Genomic DNA, 17,970 nt, shown 5'->3' with positions numbered 1-17,970 from the left:
ACCTAGAGCGTATATAACTTTTGAAGTGGAAGGTAAGATAAGCTTAATTTGAAATTTTCAAAGAAATCGATGCAGTTATAAAAAATTCGGAGGTATTACCATATTTTAAGCTTCAGTAACTGGACTATATGTACTGTTTATGCTATAAGTAGCATAAGTCAATTCGTCCTATGTATTTACCTATTGTGCCCTCTACCATCCGTTTTGGATCATAGGTCTTTCCTTGTGAATGAGGTTTGTTGGGTATAGAAAATGTACTGATACCATAAGCAGTGAATGTACAGCCTTATAAACATATGTAGAACAAAAACAGGCAAATATTAAGTTCGGCAAGTTTGAAACCCAATAGAAATTGTTCTTGTCTCAATTTGTTTTGGGCAGAACATGAGAGCCTTAGTAGGATTTCATCTCCGGATAATCATCATAATAATCATCATATTGACCACTGATCTAAATAATTAGTAGAGTAGATTAAATAGGTCAGATTAGTGTGTTATTACATTTTCATTTCTTGTGGTTTATTATTATTTATGTATTCTAAAAAAAAAAAAAAATTTGGTGTGCCCTTTCCACTTCATCGATCTTCCGGCAAAGTTTTTACAAATGTAGCAGTACCATATCTCAAATAACTCCTCCCAAAAAAAAAAGAATGAAATGAATTGTGGAAAATACAGTGAATAATACAGTCTTTAGAATCAAGACCTTTTGGCCTTAATAAAAAAAAACGGGTGTGGCAGTCCAGTGGGACTGCCGGTAGAAGTTATACTTCTATACACGCGTTCGCCGTTACAAATTTATATGGGAGTCAATCTGCACAATCATTACATATTTAATGCTATAGGTAAGAGAGAGCAGAAAGAGAAAAAGAATTAGGTATATAGGTATATGATGCAACGTTTGCTGTATATAAACATTTGACTTGTAATATGAGTATAGTAAATGAAGGATTGTATCAATATGTTAATGAAAATATATATTTTTATTTTCATAAATGTATAAAAGGAGTTGAATGCAAAAAAAATTTTTTACACATACTCTGCAATAAAATTCATTGTAAATTTTGTTATTAATATAAAAATTACAATACAATACACTGCAACATAATTCAATATAATAATACAATACAAATTAAAATGCAATATTTATAAGTATTTAAAACTGCCAATATACATAACTTACTTTAGGAAGATAAAAATAAAAAACCAACTCGGATTATGTTGTAAATTTTCATTTTATTTTAAAATTTACAATTTTTGCGTATATTACGTATATTTAATAACATTAACGTGAGGTTTTTAAATATTTCAAAAATAAAAAAGAAAATTCATATTGGGATTAGAACTCACGTACACCAGCGTATGAACCAAACACGTAAAAGATTTGCCAATTAGACATGATAATAACGGATTTCAAAATTGACAGTTGTCTGTCATACAGTGATTATTTTGAAATACAAAAGCCTAAAATAATTATGAACATTTAATAAATAATACAAAACATATCACATAAATAATAATATTAATATATATTATATTATATATAATATAGTATAATATATTTATAATATTAAATATATATATACAAAAGGAACATTTTTATTCTCGAGAGAGGAAGAGAGAGAAAATATATCTTATGTCTCTCTCTTACTCATTATCTTACATATGTAATGGTTTCACAGATTCACTCCCGTGCAAATTTCCAACGCCGACCGTGCGTATAGAAGTATAACTTCAAAAGTGGCTAAATATGCAGTCACCACTACTATGGTATCTATTCTCTTCTTCTTCATGTACCATGTCCTTTCAGAACGTTGGTTACCATCATAGCTATCTTAATTTTATTCGCTGTTGCAGGTGTATCTCTCATTTATTTTAGAAGTAGCAAGGTGTGATAATCAAAATTCAATATGCCGACTGTTTACACAACTGTTTACAAATAACTATTAATTTATTTATTACAGCTTTTGAACATAGGAAAATACTTGTAGAAATAACTGTATTGGCCATTATTCATCAATTTGCCATGCGAAAGGCGTTGTATAATAGATTTGGTTTTTGTTTAGTACTAGGTGTTGGTTTCTTTGAACATTTAATTTGTTAAGAATTTTATTTGGTTTAGAATTTCTAATTATTTAAAATTATTTTTAATTTAAGCAATAGTTTTGGAATTAATTTTTATTTTATTTTATTTTTTATAAAACTACTTTTATATTCACACTACCTCTAAAATAGCTAAACAAACATATGGTTTTAAAGATATTATTTGGAAATGCCAAATATCTGATTTAGAATTAAAATTAATTGTTCGCCCATTTTAATCTTAATTGGCTATATGCTCCCATGAGTGATCAGGTAATACTGAATTACAAATACACTTTTAGTAACAGCAATGTCCCAATAAGACAATGAAGCGAAGCGACGATGCGATTTAATATTTTTCTCAAGCTTTTTTCTTGTGGCATCTTATCGAAATACGATTTAATATTTTTATTGGGAATAAGCCACAATTTTACTTAAAATAAGTTTATTTTGACGTTTCGATTTCCAGTTCGAAAATCGTTCTCAAAATACAAAGCATTAATAAAAATTTTTTATTAATGTTTTGCATTTTGAAACTGATTTCCGAAGGGCATATCAAAACTTTAAAAATAAACTTATTTTAAAGTAAAATTCTGGCTTATTGTCAATAAAAATACTAAGCTGACATTTAAATCAATTAGCCCAAATTTGATTGTCTTAGCACATTTTTCAAATGCTAAAAAGACGACAGGTGAGATAAACACAATAACTTTGGCAACAATGTTAACTTCCCCTCTTAGATTACTTCTATTATTAATAATTTGGTATTAATTTAGGTGTTGATGATGGTATATAAGGCAGTGAATGATAATTGATGTTCTGATTGGATACAATGTTCTGAGATTTAGCAAACAATGGTGTTAAGTGATTTATATTAACTGTATTAGAAAAAAGCATCCTATGTAGCATATTTGGAGAATAAGAATTCTCAATTAAACATCTTGCTGTAGGTAATCTGGATGAAAAAGCCTTCAAACACGTTCTTTTAATCATGTTATAAGGTTCATTTTCATCTTATTTGAATGATATGAGTAATAGCTTATAAATCTATTTTTACAAATGGGTTTTATAAACATCTGGTTTTCAACACATTATCTGTAGTTCTTACAGTCCTCATGTCATGGAATGGTAGAGAATCTTCCACCTCTTCCTCAACTGTGAATTGTATATGTTGATTATGATTGTTGAAAATGTTAACTGTTTTATGAATTTTGTGTTGAAGAAGTGCCAGAACGAAATCATCTACATACCTTTTAATAAAAGGAATGAAAAAAGTGCAATTGTTGATACAATCATTGATAACATCATCCATGACATAGCTACTTAGAATGGGTGAAAGACTAGACCCCATAGGGCTATTAAAAATTTGTTTATAAAAGACACCATTAAATATAAAAATATAATCAAAAACAAAGATGATATTATTATTATCTAATAGCCCCTTTTTATTGACTCCAACCCAGTCAAACATAGTTTTATTTTTTCCAAACGAGTCAACAAGTACTTCTTTTTTCTTACTTTTGTTTATTTATTTGTACTTTTTCACTTTTATTTTACATTTATATCTTTATTTATAAATAAATACGTAATATAACTAACGTATACTTTTATTTACAGAAGAGACATGCTTCTGGGATACCGGAAAATTATACAGGGGAGTTCAGGACAAATCATTTACCGGCAAACCTTGTCTGCGATGGGCCCATCAGTTTCATGTTCCTACTTCAGATAACCCAGAACTTGCGGGTCACAATTATTGTAGGTAAGTTTCTAATATTTGTTACACATTGTTTTGTATACAATGTACCAAATACTTCATACTAAAATACGACGCTCATATCATTGACACCGCTCAATTAAAATTAAGTAGCATATCGATCCTATTTTTAAAGAGAATTTTAAATATTAAGCTTAATTATATGAGTATTGTTGACTCTATAAAAGAGGTAAAGTATATGTGAGTTAGAGAAAACGTGTCGAATGAAGACCTACCTTCGCGATCAGTAGTATTTACTTGGTAATGAATGGTTCAATCGGAACATTCACTCGAGTAGCCCGAGTGTCTATCGATCTAGTATCTAATATCTCACATGCCATATTCTTTTTTATAGTGTGTCTAATACAATTTTTACACGACTTATCCGTGACATTTTCCATCGCAGTAGATAGAAGCCTTCCTGGTTTGTCAGCACAAGCTTGATAGGGATCAGCCAATAACAATAACAAGGAAGGCAAGGTATTCGCGTTCTTAAACGACTATAGGTGGCAGCACTTGTTTTGAAAGATGGCGGACAAAAGAAGGATATCGTTTGTTGACATTGTAAATTTGATAGGGGGTTTTAAAAGACTCCTAGTTGAAGGGCAAACAATTTTAGATTCCAACCATATTATAACTTGTGGAATACTATCATGTAGTGGGAAAACCGCAGTGATACAAGCATTGTGCCTTCAAACGAGCAATTTGAGAAGAGTACCCCACCAAATACAAGTGAAAATTGAAGTGATTAATAATATTAAAAATGTTGCTTGTAGTTGTACATGTAAGGCCGGAAATTCAGGCAAATGCAAACATTATAATTGGCACATTACTATATATTGTTCGGTAAGTGATTACATAGTGATTTGATAAAAGTAAAAGAACTATTTTGCTATAACTTCATGGATATAATTCCCTTTTATTAAGTATACGATGGAAACATTGGAAAAATTAAGCACCAAAGACTAAAGCAACAGTGGGGAAAATTAAAAAAAAAAGCATACTGTGTATGAAAGTATGGTGCCAATTAACCAGCTTTGCCACATGAAAAAAAACACTCCAAGAAGAGAATTAGATACGTGTCTAGCAAAACCAGCAGATACTGAGATATTGAAGATATTACTCTCCAGAGCAGAAGATTCAGAATTACGTCTGACTTTAACCCTTTCGCTACGGGCCAAGTATCGGTTGCGCGTTGCTCATTTGCATTTGAAAATTGTGCACTTAGCGATAGAGACTGCCCCTCCGTAGTTTACATTCTTTATATTGAAGTGGTTGAATCGTTTTTCGTTTGTCGACATTTTGTTTATATTCGTTTTATCGTAAATCGTAAATGAACGGTACTAGTAAGCAAGATGGACAATAATATAGAACGTACTATTACAATTATAGCTCTTCAAAGATGTAAATAATTAAAAATGTACGGTGACAGAACCTGAACGATGAAGATTAATTTGCGTAATAGTACGGCGCTCACTCAAATGAAAATCGTACTTTTACGGCAACAGTATCGAAAGGGTTAAAAAGGGTGGTTTCTATACATCAAGACACAAAGTCTTGTGTCTTGACATTTTATCAGCTAATGGTATATTTGTTTGAGAAAATGACCGCTCGTTTTATTTAAACACATTATAATATGAATGCTTACCCACGTATATTGATTTTATTTATTTATTTTTAGGAATCCTAGAGAAATGGAGCGAGAACCATTTTGCTATGTAGAACAAAATAAAAAAGAAGTGTGTGGTGTTACCAAATGCGGTACGTCTAAAAAATTGAAAATTTGCAAACATAAAATAAGTCCATGTTTTTGTTGTAGTTTATGTATTCGGAACCTATATTGGCGGTATAATTGTTGCTCTAGTGGCAGTCGTGGTAGCTTTTACATATTGCTATTGCAACAGAAGAAGTAAACTCACGAGGAATTTACAAAATGTAAGTACACACATCAAATTAACAATGATCTTCGTTTTGCTGTCACGCCAATTTAAATATTTACTTATATTTGTTTTTGGCTTAGAAGGATCTACCGCCTGTAAGTAAAAATATTTACGGTAGTCCCGGTCCAAGTGCTCCTATGGAGATGAATTCGTTACTTCCTCCACACCTTCCTCCTCAACGGAGTCACCATGGATCCAATAAAAATAGTTTTCAATCTGTACCACAATATACATTTAAAGAAGTTAGATTTTTAGACGAATTAGGAGAAGGCGCGTTTGGTAAGTACTACAATTATTGTTACACATAGTTTATAAAAATGTTTGTGCTTATCTTATTTCGAAATACGTGAGTTTTCTTAAGTTATATTTTCAATAAGGTGTAGAAATTTTCATTGTACCTAGAATAATTGGAAAAAATTGACAGAAAATTGTCAATGCTCCGTAGTGAGCTGATATTTTAGAGAACGATATCATAGTCCACAGTACCGACACTTTGTTAAAAATATCAACCATCCTCTCATCAACATTCGGAAATACTAAACACGCGCGGAGTTGGTTCTTTTTAGTTGGCTATTACTATATGAACTTCCAAATTAGAGATATACACGTAATAAAGCCATCTGTTCGACACCGGTCGTAGCGTCTTTTTTTATAGGCAGATGCATAAAAATTAACCTAACCGCCCACAAAAAGGCGCTAGGATAAGACCTATTGCGATACATTTGTGCCATTGCCAACAAAAAAACCTAAATAAAATTTTTTATCCGAGTGGTCCTCAATTTATTTTTAATAAAAATCTTAAAAAATATTCTACAATTAATTTTTTTACTTTAATCGAGCATAAGTAAATGCTTTCTGTTAAGTTATAAGTGATTTAAAACCGAAAAATGGCCATTACCAAACATTCATATATCTGCTTCTACTAAAGATTTAAAAAATAATCCTTAAACATCATAATTTTACACGATATTTTTTATGCACTGTAAATTATAATCGGTCTTTTTACATTTTTATAAAATGTTAAATTTCTCATAAAATATAAAAATATGGAGGTCACTAATAAGTTTTCAGGTTTTTACAATTTTTAAAAATATATACCCGATATATTACATGTTTAATCAAATTTATTGAGAATACAAGTTCCCACCGATCGAAGAAATATTCATTTTAAGGGCAGGTTACAGTTCCTTTATTAAATAACATTGATATCAAACTCTATACTATGGTTTTTGTGTGAATTGAAGATGGGGTTGTACCGTGAAAAGTTGTCATCAATGGCGTTACAACTCTTCGTGAGTCTTTGCCGCGTTTACTATTTCCTTCCATGTTTGTCGCTCCTGTATTACTATTTCCCATTGTCTCACTCCCATTTTCTCCAGATCTTCTTACTACATCTTTCCACCTTTTTCTAGGCCATCCTCCAGATCTTCTCCCATCTGGACTTTCCCAAAACACATTGTTTAAGGCGATTATCATTACCGCGTATCACATGCCCTGTCCATTTTAGTTCATTGACCTTGGTATATCTCACTAGATTTCCTTTCCCAAGTCAGACTGTCACCCGTTATTAACTTCACCAGTAATTTATTAACTTCTTTTTTATTAGCGTCTATATTTTGCTTGCTTACATGAGTGCTGGTCGAATTATGGTTTTGTATATTTGGTTTTTGCACCTCGTGAGAGAAGTTTTGACCTCATTAGATGTTGTATTGCAAAGAAAGATCTATTTACTGTCAGTATTCAGTAATTTTTATTATTTTCTAATTGTTTGCCCTTAATCATTAATCTTGATCTAATTAATAGTACATATTCAGGCAAATACTGCTCATTAATAGATCTTGCCTAGTACATTAAAATTTTTGTTTACTGCCTGAGAATCAAACCCATTACTTCACTAGACTTCTCACAGTGAAGTGAAAGCGCTCCGTCCGTCTAGCCCGCTTAGCCTTCCGATCATAACAAACGTTTTTGATCTGTAATAATAAATTTTTAATTTTGATTTTAAACTTTTAACCGTCTATATTTTAAACCGCAAAACTTGTTTCACATTATATAGGACCTCAAAAATATTTCAGATTACTATGAGAATACCTGAATACCCTGTAGATGATCTGATTTTATGTTTACAGAAATTTTATATCTACAGAAAGAGTGTATCGATATGTACCAATTGTTAAAACTACAGCTATGTTTAATTAATTAATTGCTTTTTTTTGGTTTTAGGTAAAGTTTACAAAGGAGAACTAAAGACAAAGACTGGCAAAATATTTGTAGCTGTAAAATCCCTTAAAGAAAACGCAAGTGCTAAGACACAAGCTGATTTCCAGCGGGAAATTGAACTCATATCTGAACTTAAACATCCGAATATCATTTGTTTACTGGGTGTGGTGATGAAACAGGAACCAATGTGTATGCTTTTTGAATATATGTCTGAGGTAATAGTTTGTTCGTCATTTATATATTTACACTATGTATTTATTTTAATGGACATTTCTTTTTCATAGAAGATGATGTTAAATGCATTATAATTTTATATAGCCACTTTCACCATGTGGCTATAAACTTCCGTCCCGTTCACCCCGTATAAACAAATCGAATATAGATAGAATACAGTATAGTTAAAACCATGGACGTATAAACACAGATGGACTCAGTTATTTACATAAAAATGAGAAGCCAAAATTATTTGACTAGGTCACATTCTCAGCACCTTCAAATGTTGTCACATTTTTTTATTAAAATATCTTATTCACGTATCGCTGAAAATATTACTATATTTATTTTATACTCTACAGGTGCTATCAAACCAAAATAATAATTTATTACTTATATTAATATATTTAATTGTAATTAAAACATCAAATGTGCACATAGTGTGCATATCATTTAATAATAGCGTATAACAGATATCAACCAATTATTTTATATGTAGAAGCACTGAAACCTATTTATTAATGGCAACGGTGTTTACATTTCTCTGTCTTATGGCTCTACGTCAAACTTCAAATGCTGTTCCATGTCATGTCCATGTTTTGTTTACTTTTTACCCAAGATGAGGAAAAGTTGTTTTTCGATATTTTGGCTGTATTTTAAGTGATATTTGTAAATAGTGAAATAAACAAATTATAATAATGGTGCTAGTGTTGCATTTGCAAAAAAAACGAAATATTTACATCCCAATGTCTCATTTAATTTGTAAGTACTGTTTGTTTACATTATTTAAGATGAGGAACTGAGGAAGCCTGTGTGTTTACATTTTAAAATATGTCTTTCATAGGCGTACCATTGGGTTTATTCATATTAATTAATGTATTGAACAAGATATTAGTTCACGAAATTAGTATAGACATTTTTAAATTGTAAGTAGACATCATCTGATTAAAAAGATCTGTTTAGTAGCTTTTTAATTTAATATTTCTCATGAATTAACAATAAATTAGTGAAATGAATAAAACTCATTTATTTTTCTATGTAGGTTTCCAAATAATATTGATTAATGATGAAACTTACTCTAAACTTCAACAAAGAAAACAGTATAAAAAAACCTTTCAAAAGCATCCTTCTTGGTTATTTAAACTTGTAAGTAAGCTGAAAAATATTTCAGATTTTTTAATAAAACTATAAATATCTACAACAGACTAGTTAAAAACCTTATGAATATTTTGATTAATGAAACCATACAAAATGTCCCAAAATCAATCTATGAGCATTTTGGTGACCATATGTATGATGAAGATGCAATCGATGGTCACTCTATGCAACTTTTAAAATTGGTTCTTGAGAAATATTTTAAAATTGGAATTCATCATGAAACGAGGACTACTTTAGATGCTAACACCGTGCGCATAAGAAGCGTTCTTACTAAGACTGTTTTATTTCGCAATCAATAAAAATTTATTTCTATACCAACGTCTTCTATTATGTCTATTTACCATTTTTACTTTAATATTTCTGTTCGGTAAATAGCTTTCCAATAATTTATACATTTTCACCCTACTTTTTAATAAGTAGGTATATTTGCAAATAATTTTATGTCAAATGCCCTCAAGAGCTTTGGAATGATCAATAAATAATTTTGTAGCAGAAACCCTTACTACGTGGAATCTATTGATATTGTATTAAAACAAATTTGTCACAAAGGTATGTACTTAAATTTGACAAATGTATATTTTTTAATTGTTTTTTTATCGTAGGATTATTTGATACCTATTAAAAAATTAACTTGAGCTCAACTATATTTTATTGTATTAATTTTAAAGCAAATAAAATTGTATTTTATTTTTTCTATAAAAACGTGTTTTTATACATTATTACTACTTCCAATTATTAACGTCTGAATAATTATCCCCGCTTTTTTATTTTTATTTTTTTTTTTTTATATATAATATAAAAACAACGGAATGGAAATAAACTTAGAGAAAACCGAATACCTAACAACAGAAAACAAGGATATGAGAAACCTAGAGATAGACGAGGGAAGACAAATAAATGGAACAGATAAATTCAAGTATTTAGGAACCATAATACCGAACCAGGGAACAACAGAAGAAGATATAAACAACAGACTGAGACAAACAAGAAACTGTATAAGACAACTAAACTCAGTGTTGTGGGATAAGAACATTACGATAAAGACAAAAAAGAGAATATATAACACCCTGACAAGAAGTATCCTGACATATGGGTCCGAAAACTGGACAATAAACAAGAGAAATAGAGGTAGAATAAGAGCAGTAGAAATGGAGTTCCTGAGGAGAAGCTGTAGACTTACAAAAAGAGACAGAATTGAAAACGCAGAGATTAAGCGGAGAATGGGAGTGCAATCAGACATAATCGACTATATAGAGGAGAAGAGACTATCCTGGTACGGCCACGTCAGAAGAGCGGACAGAGGACGCTGGATAAACAAAATCACAGAATGGAGCCCGATTGGAAGAAGAAAGAGAGGAAGACCCCGAAGGTCATTCAGAGATGAAATCGACGAGGCTATGGAGAAAAGAACCCTGCGAGATGGAGACTGGAATGACAGGGAAAATTGGAGAAAACGGTTGAGTGAAGGAAGACAGTAAAAACTGTGGAAATCCTTAGTAGTAGTAATTATCCCCGCGAGTAAAAATTCAAGCACGCTTATGCTCATTGAGGAAGTATCACAGTCTATCGATACCCGTTTTACTCCCCTTTACCCTCTTGTCCAGGAATATCGAAGCTTCAAAACAGTGTGTGTTTAAGGTATCTTATTGCTGGGTCCATCTATGTTTATACGTCCATGGTTAAAACGGTTTTAGAGAAGCTTTATTGTAAATAGTTACTAATTTACTATACCTATATTTTTCTATACCTATCAAACAATCCCCGCATTTGTTAAAATAAAAGTATCAAATGAAAAATAAAAATTAAGTCAAAAGAATAAGTAACAAACGATGACTGTTATTAATAATTAACTCGAAGAATTAAGTCGAAAACTTTATTTTATTTAACCTACTGTAATAGCCGTCAATTAAGATTGGCTGCAATTACCTATTTTCGTTAGATGTATTTCTAAGGAGCTTTCACGAAAACTGATTCGAAATGAAGAAAATGGAAAATTCAGATCTAAAAATATCAATTTTTAACAAAATTCCCCCCATAACATAAAATTACATTATTTTCTGGATTCATCATAATTCTGCGACATTTTTTTTATAAAACCTAAAAAATGAAGGATTTTTATTCTATATTTTTTTAAAACTGTTTTTAGGGTGATCTACATGAATTCTTAATAGCAAATTCTCCAGAGGAAGGAAAATGTTTGACACATAATCAATTTTTAGATGTAGCTATTCAAATTGCACAAGGTAATTGTTTTATATTTTATAAAATAAAATTTTAAAATCATGAATGTGTTGCCTGTGTGAGTCCATTTCAAATAGGTAAAAAGAAATAAAATAAGACTTACAATCAATTTAATTTTACCACCAAAACGACCGGTTTCGCTTACTACATTTTGCTAAGCATCTTCAAGTCTAACGGTACCAGGTAAATTAAATGCTGAAATTACAAAGCCCACATTAGGATGCTGTCTTAACCAAAATACTACAGTTTTTTGGTTATTTACTAATTTATTGCAATTCAATAGATTATCTTATACCAATTTGTGGGTTTTTACTTTGTCTGCTTCATCAATTTTATTCATATTAATAATCACAGACATGTAATATTGCCATAATTACTGTAATTGTTATCTTTATAAGATAACTAATAAAGTCCACATTACAAAGCCCTAATGTGGGCTTTGTAATTTCAGCATTTATTTTATCTGGTACCGTTAGACCTGAAGATGCTTAGCAAAGTGTACTAAGCGAAACCGGTCGTTTTGGTGGTAAAATTAAATTGATTTTGAGTAAGTCTTATTTTACTTCTTTTTACCTATTTAAAATTTTAAAATTAATTTTAAGTTTAATGAAAGCATTAAATGTAAAACTAATATTATGTACTATAATAAAACATTAATTTTTACCGATTCTACATGGTTTTTAATCAAAATTTGTGTTATGAAATTATTGTCTTTTAATACTATTTGTCATCAAAATATATCAAATCTCTGAGAAACAACAAGTCACCGGGAATCGATAACATTGCTGCTGAAATACTTAAAGCTGATCCGCATCTAACTGCTGAACTTTTGCTCCCCATAATCCGAGAGGTGTGTGAAACAAACCACATTCCAGCGGTCTGGAAAAAAGGTAACATTATCAAGCTTCCAAAAAAAGGCAACCTCACACTGTGCAAAAATTGGAGAGGAATAACCTTGTTTACTGTCATAAATAAAATTTTCACGACCATCATACTGAGAAGAATAACAAACAAGGTTGAGTTTCGAGCCAATCAAGCAGGCTTTAGACCAGAATCCTCCTGCATAGACCACATTAATACTGTGAGGGTAATAATGGAACAATCGGTTGAATGGAACACACCCCTATACATGGTTTTTGTTGATTTTAAACTTGCCTTTGATAGCTTGTCTAACGCTGCTGTATGGAAAATTTTAGAGCTAAGAAACATCCCGCAAAAAATAATTTCTATTATAAAGTCACTATATACTGATGCGAAATGCAGCGTGACACACAATGGGATCAACAGTGACGAATTCGACGTACTTACTGGAGTTAGACAGGGATGCGTGCTTTCTCCGTTTCTTTTTAACATAGGTATAGACTATGTTCTCTCCAAACTAGACTCCGACACAAGAGGGATACAATGGACGTTAACCACACGCCTAAGCGATCTAGAATACGCGGACGATATCTGCCTATTAGGTCAAAGGTTCCAAGATCTGGCTTACCAATTGGAAACACTTTCCACTGAAGCCAATAAAATAGGTTTGAAAATCAATATTAGTAAAACCAAGTCCATGAGAATAAATGCAAGGAACAACACGCTATTTACTATCGACAATATGCAGATTGAAAATTTGGAAAACTTTACGTATCTTGGAAGTGTCATAACAGAAAACGGAGGTATAGAAGAGGATATTCGTATGAGGATACGAAAAGCCCAACAAGCTTTCAGCACGCTCAACCCTGTTTGGAGATCTGGCGAGTATACTACAAGGACAAAGATCCGAATATTCCGATCAAATGTCATGTCTGTTCTACTCTACGGATGTGAAACCTGGAAAGTGACAAACACCCTCACAGACAAACTGCAGGTCTTTGTTAACAAATGTCTACGAAGAATTGTTCGTATATTCTGGCCTAACACCATCAGAAATGAAGATCTGCTACACCTGACCGAACAAAAGAGGGTACAAAATGAAATTAAGTCCAGAAAGTGGGGTTGGATCGGACACACACTCCGAAAAAATAGTTCCAGTATCGCAAAGACTGCCCTAGAGTGGAATCCCCAAGGGAAAAGAAAAAGAGGTCGCCCAGTACAAACTTGGAGAACATCCATCATGGGCGAGATAAGAAGCCAAGGAAAGTCTTGGAATGAGGTGAAGGCCTTAGCGCAAAATAGAACCCGATGGCGCGTTTCTGAAGCTCTATGCTCCACTTAATAGTTCAAGAACCTATATATATATATATATATATATATATATATATATATATATATATATATATATATATATATATATATATATATATATATATATATATATATGTATATAATACTATTTGTATTCTAGTATCTAAATTGAAGTGAGTTGTTCTTTGAATATGTGGATTTTTATTTCAGGTATGGAGTATCTCTCAGCGAATCATTACGTACATAGAGACTTAGCAGCTAGGAATTGCCTTGTATCCAAAGATTTAGTGGTTAAAATTAGTGATTTTGGATTAAGTAGAGATATGTACAGTTGTGATTATTATCGGTAAGCCATTATTTTTACATTCCTATAATCTGTATTGAATCTTAAGTAATAGCAGTTTATCTTTAGAATATTTTTAAATTTTAATAATCCACAATAATAATTAAATGTTCATACTGTCACAGTGTTTTTAAATTAAATTAATTCTTTAGGTTATTTATTTTTCATGTTGTCCGTATGTATGACACATTAGTACACAATATTTGTTATACTCGGTTCGCCACCAAAATAGGTGGCGCTTTTTGCAGATACCACTGGAGAAGTGGAGGCAGCAGGACACATTCGCTGGCTTTCGTGTATGGGTTTGTATCTACCCGACTGTTTGAAGACGTAGGGCATACAGGAATAACGTTATAACAGTCTATTGATACCAATTCATACACGAAAAGTTTGACGAACTGTGCTGCTTTCGCCGTTTATGTATTTATATATTCGGTGTCTCAATTCATATATATATATATATATATATATATATATATATACATGTTTACACATGCATAGGTATGAAGATGAAAAAGCAATTAAAAATTTTCTCGCGGTATTCCATAATACGGGATAACAGGTATGTCTTTTTGAAGCTAGAATTGTTGATATCCGTTTCTAAACTATATCTTCAAGTTTTTCGTTAAATATCATCAAATCTAGTTTCAAAAGCTGAATAGATGGCATTCAAATGTTGAACATAGTTTGAAACATCGTCTTCCTGGCACATTACTTGGATTACATTGGAAAACTGGGAAAATTCGTACCGTCCAATTTTTGCTTTATCCGCCTAATTCTCATAATCCTGTTTTTCTCTTTAATAAATTTTCTTCCAAGTTCTTATTTTTACTATTGAGAAACTCTAAAACAGTTTCAAATAGTGTAAAAAATCTTGTTAAGCATAAGCCTTTCGACAGCCAGCGTACATTAGTGTGAAAAAGTAATTGGTGGAAGTTCTCGCCATTTTTGTCACACAACCGCGCAACTAAATGTTATCTCTGGATGACGCAGTGTATTGCTAATACTCCGGGTACATTTTCTTTTAAAAAACTTATAAAACCACGATAACGTCCAACTGTGGTAGGGGCTCGATCTGTAGCTACCGATATAATATTTGATATACGATTTGCTTTTTTCAAGAAGTTCTCGCAAATTGGAATCCTTCGTGGATATTTTGATCCATAATAAAACTTGTTTCTGACGTGCGTTCAAGTTGGGCTCGTCGTTAGCTCGTCTGGGAATCAAAGTGGCAGCCTTAAGTCTTCTTCCAACTGTCCACTGAGTGACAGTAACACCTCGTAAATTCCTTAAGGATTGTTGAAGCTCAACTCATGTCGCGTACCGATTCAGAAAGGCACTCAGGACAATGAATGAATTGATCATCCCTTTGTGTCGGTACATGTCGCCGACCGGAACCTAGTCGTCGACTGTAGCTACCGGTCTCCTGGTATCGGTGGTAAGCCCTTGAGACTGGAGAATACATCATAAGTGGGCGACAGTCTTGACTATAGCCCTCTCGTAATAATTCAATTACCTGAGCCACCCTCTCTGGTGAAGTATCCATTTATAAAATATTCTCTTACTGCACTTTGAAGTGCATATCCTATAAATGGCCCAATATATATATATATATATATATATATATATATATATATATATATATATATATTATATATATATATATATATATATATATATATATATATATATATATATATATATATTCGATGTTCGCTAGCATTGTTGTCTGTTCTAGATCGATTGTGTGTCCTGTTGTTAGGGCATGTTGTGCAAGGGAAGATGTCTTTTCTTGCTTTGCAATAGCGTTTCGATGTTCTTCTCGTCTTACTTGAATTCTTCGATTAGTCTGTCCAATGTAGGATTTGTCGCAGTCTCCACAGGGAATCTTGTACACTCCTTGGTTTTCTAGTGGGATTTTGGTTTTTGCGGATTTAAGCATATTAGCAATTTTCTTATCCGTGTTGAATATTGTCTCTATTTTATGTTTTCTTAGGACTCTACTGATTTTTTCCGTAGTGCCCTTCACGTACGGTAAAATCGTCTTAGCAATAGGTTTTTCTTTTTCTTCTGTTGATTCTTTGCTTTTTCCTCCTTGTGCCTTTTCAATTGTGTACGTGGTGAAGCCATTTTTTCTTAATGCTGTTTTGACCGTTTTCATTTCTTTGTTCCTGTGTTCTTCATCTGTTAATCTTTCTGATCTTATAGTCAGGGTTTTGATGACTGACTGCAGTTGTGCAGGATGGTGGTGTGAGTCAGCGTGTAGATATCTGTCGGTGTGTGTTGGTTTTCTGTATACCGTGTATCCTAAAGTTCCATCTGTTTTCTTTATTATTAAAACATCCAAAAACGGTAGCTGTTGGTCTTTCTCTAGTTCCATAGTAAACTGAATTTTGGGGTGGATGGTATTAATGTGATTTAGGAATGTATTTAGTTTTTCTTCCCCATGTGTCCAGATAATGAAGGTGTCGTCCACGTATCTCAACCATAGTTTCGGTTTATACTCTGCCGTTGTTATTGCTCGTATTTCTATTTCTTGCATAAACAGATTTGCTATCACCGGTGACAGTGGTGAACCCATGGGTGCTCCCTCGACTTGTTTGTACCTTTGGTCTTTGTATATGAAATATGTGTTGTTCAGGCAGTGTCTCGTTAGGTTTACTGTATCCGGTGGTATTGGGTATTTTTTTCCTATAATCTCTAACGATTCTTCTACTGGGACGTTAGTAAAAAGTGACACCACGTCAAAACTCACTAGCAAATGTCCCGGGTCAAGAGTCACGTCCTTTATACGCTCGATGAAGTGGCCTGCGTTCTTGACGTAAGAATCCGCTTCCTCTGCGTACGGTTGTAACTGATTGGCTAAGAACTTTGCGAGCGGCTGTGTGGGTGATCCGATTGAACTAACTATTGGTCGTAGTGGCATCCCAACTTTATGAACTTTTGGTAAACCGTAGAGCTTAGGGCACCTAGATGATTTTTCGCGTGGAATCAGCTTGGGCTGATCCTCCTTTTTTATGTTTGAAACTTTGATCTTGGCCTTCGTTGTTTTTTCTAGATACGTTGTTGGATCTGTGGCAATTTTTTCGTATGCTGTGTCGTTTAGAAGATCTGTTAATTTTTTGTCGTAGTCATCTATATTCATTACTACCGTGGCGTTACCTTTGTCCGCTGGAAGGACGATTATTTCTTTGTTTTTCTGCAAATCTCGCAACGCCTCTTTTTCCTCACGTGTTAAATTTCTTTTCGGTGGTTTGGCTGTCCGTAATATCTGCGATACGTCTTGGCGTATGATCTCAGCTGTTTCCGGAGGTATATTGGTAATGGAACTTTCTACTTCGCTGATAATGTTTTCAACAGGGATTCGTGCGGGTGCTACGGCGAAATTAAATCCTTTTGACAGAACACTCGTTGTGGCCTCATTTAATTCGAGATTTGAAAAATTGTAAACCAATTTGTGTGTTTCCGTCGGTGGTGTTTCCTTTTTTCTCGGTCTTTGTTCGGCTGTTAGACTATTGAACTTTTTCAGTTGTTTTATTTTTGTTAAGTCGGCGTTTGTCTCTGCTCGGAAGTTGGATAGTGTTTCCAGTGTATTCCATAGTATTGGATGTAAACTATTACTTAGAACTAGGTGTAGCTCTAGTAATTCTGAATTGACTTTGTCGATATCCCGCCTCGTGTCATGGATAGCTTCCCTAATCAGTGCAAAACTGGCCCTTCTTAAGATGTTTTTAGTTTTATAAGTCTTTTTATGAAACGTAAGCTTCATGCTTTTAGGAATTATGTCCTCGTCGCGGCAGCGTTCTAAAAAAGTGAGATTACACAAAAGTGTGCTTCGTTTGGATCGTA

General features: G+C 32.6%; 1 protein-coding gene across 3 annotated transcripts in view; it reads left to right on the top strand.

Moving 5' to 3' along the window:
* The window catches only part of LOC140445087 (tyrosine-protein kinase transmembrane receptor Ror-like), a 275,808-nt gene that overhangs the window by 217,047 nt on the left and 40,791 nt on the right, over positions 1–17,970 (top strand). For 2 of the 3 annotated variants that reach the window (XR_011951364.1, XM_072536901.1), the window contains exons 9-15: positions 3,696–3,840; positions 5,516–5,595; positions 5,654–5,769; positions 5,855–6,053; positions 7,998–8,209; positions 11,512–11,608; positions 13,989–14,124. Coding sequence is in view for 2 of the 3 variants with exons in the window: in XM_072536901.1 (XP_072393002.1) it covers positions 3,696–3,840; positions 5,516–5,595; positions 5,654–5,769; positions 5,855–6,053; positions 7,998–8,209; positions 11,512–11,608; positions 13,989–14,124 (985 nt within the window). In the remaining variant the exon portion in view is untranslated. The remainder of the gene's footprint in view (positions 1–3,695; positions 3,841–5,515; positions 5,596–5,653; positions 5,770–5,854; positions 6,054–7,997; positions 8,210–11,511; positions 11,609–13,988; positions 14,125–17,970) is intronic. The other variant, XM_072536902.1, reaches the window with a different exon arrangement.

Source organism: Diabrotica undecimpunctata, chromosome 7 (assembly GCF_040954645.1).
Source record: "Diabrotica undecimpunctata isolate CICGRU chromosome 7, icDiaUnde3, whole genome shotgun sequence".
Classification (NCBI taxonomy): Eukaryota; Metazoa; Arthropoda; class Insecta; order Coleoptera; family Chrysomelidae; genus Diabrotica; species Diabrotica undecimpunctata.
The sequence above is the reverse complement of the archived record's forward strand: the minus strand, read 5'-3'. Positions and strand labels throughout refer to the sequence as shown.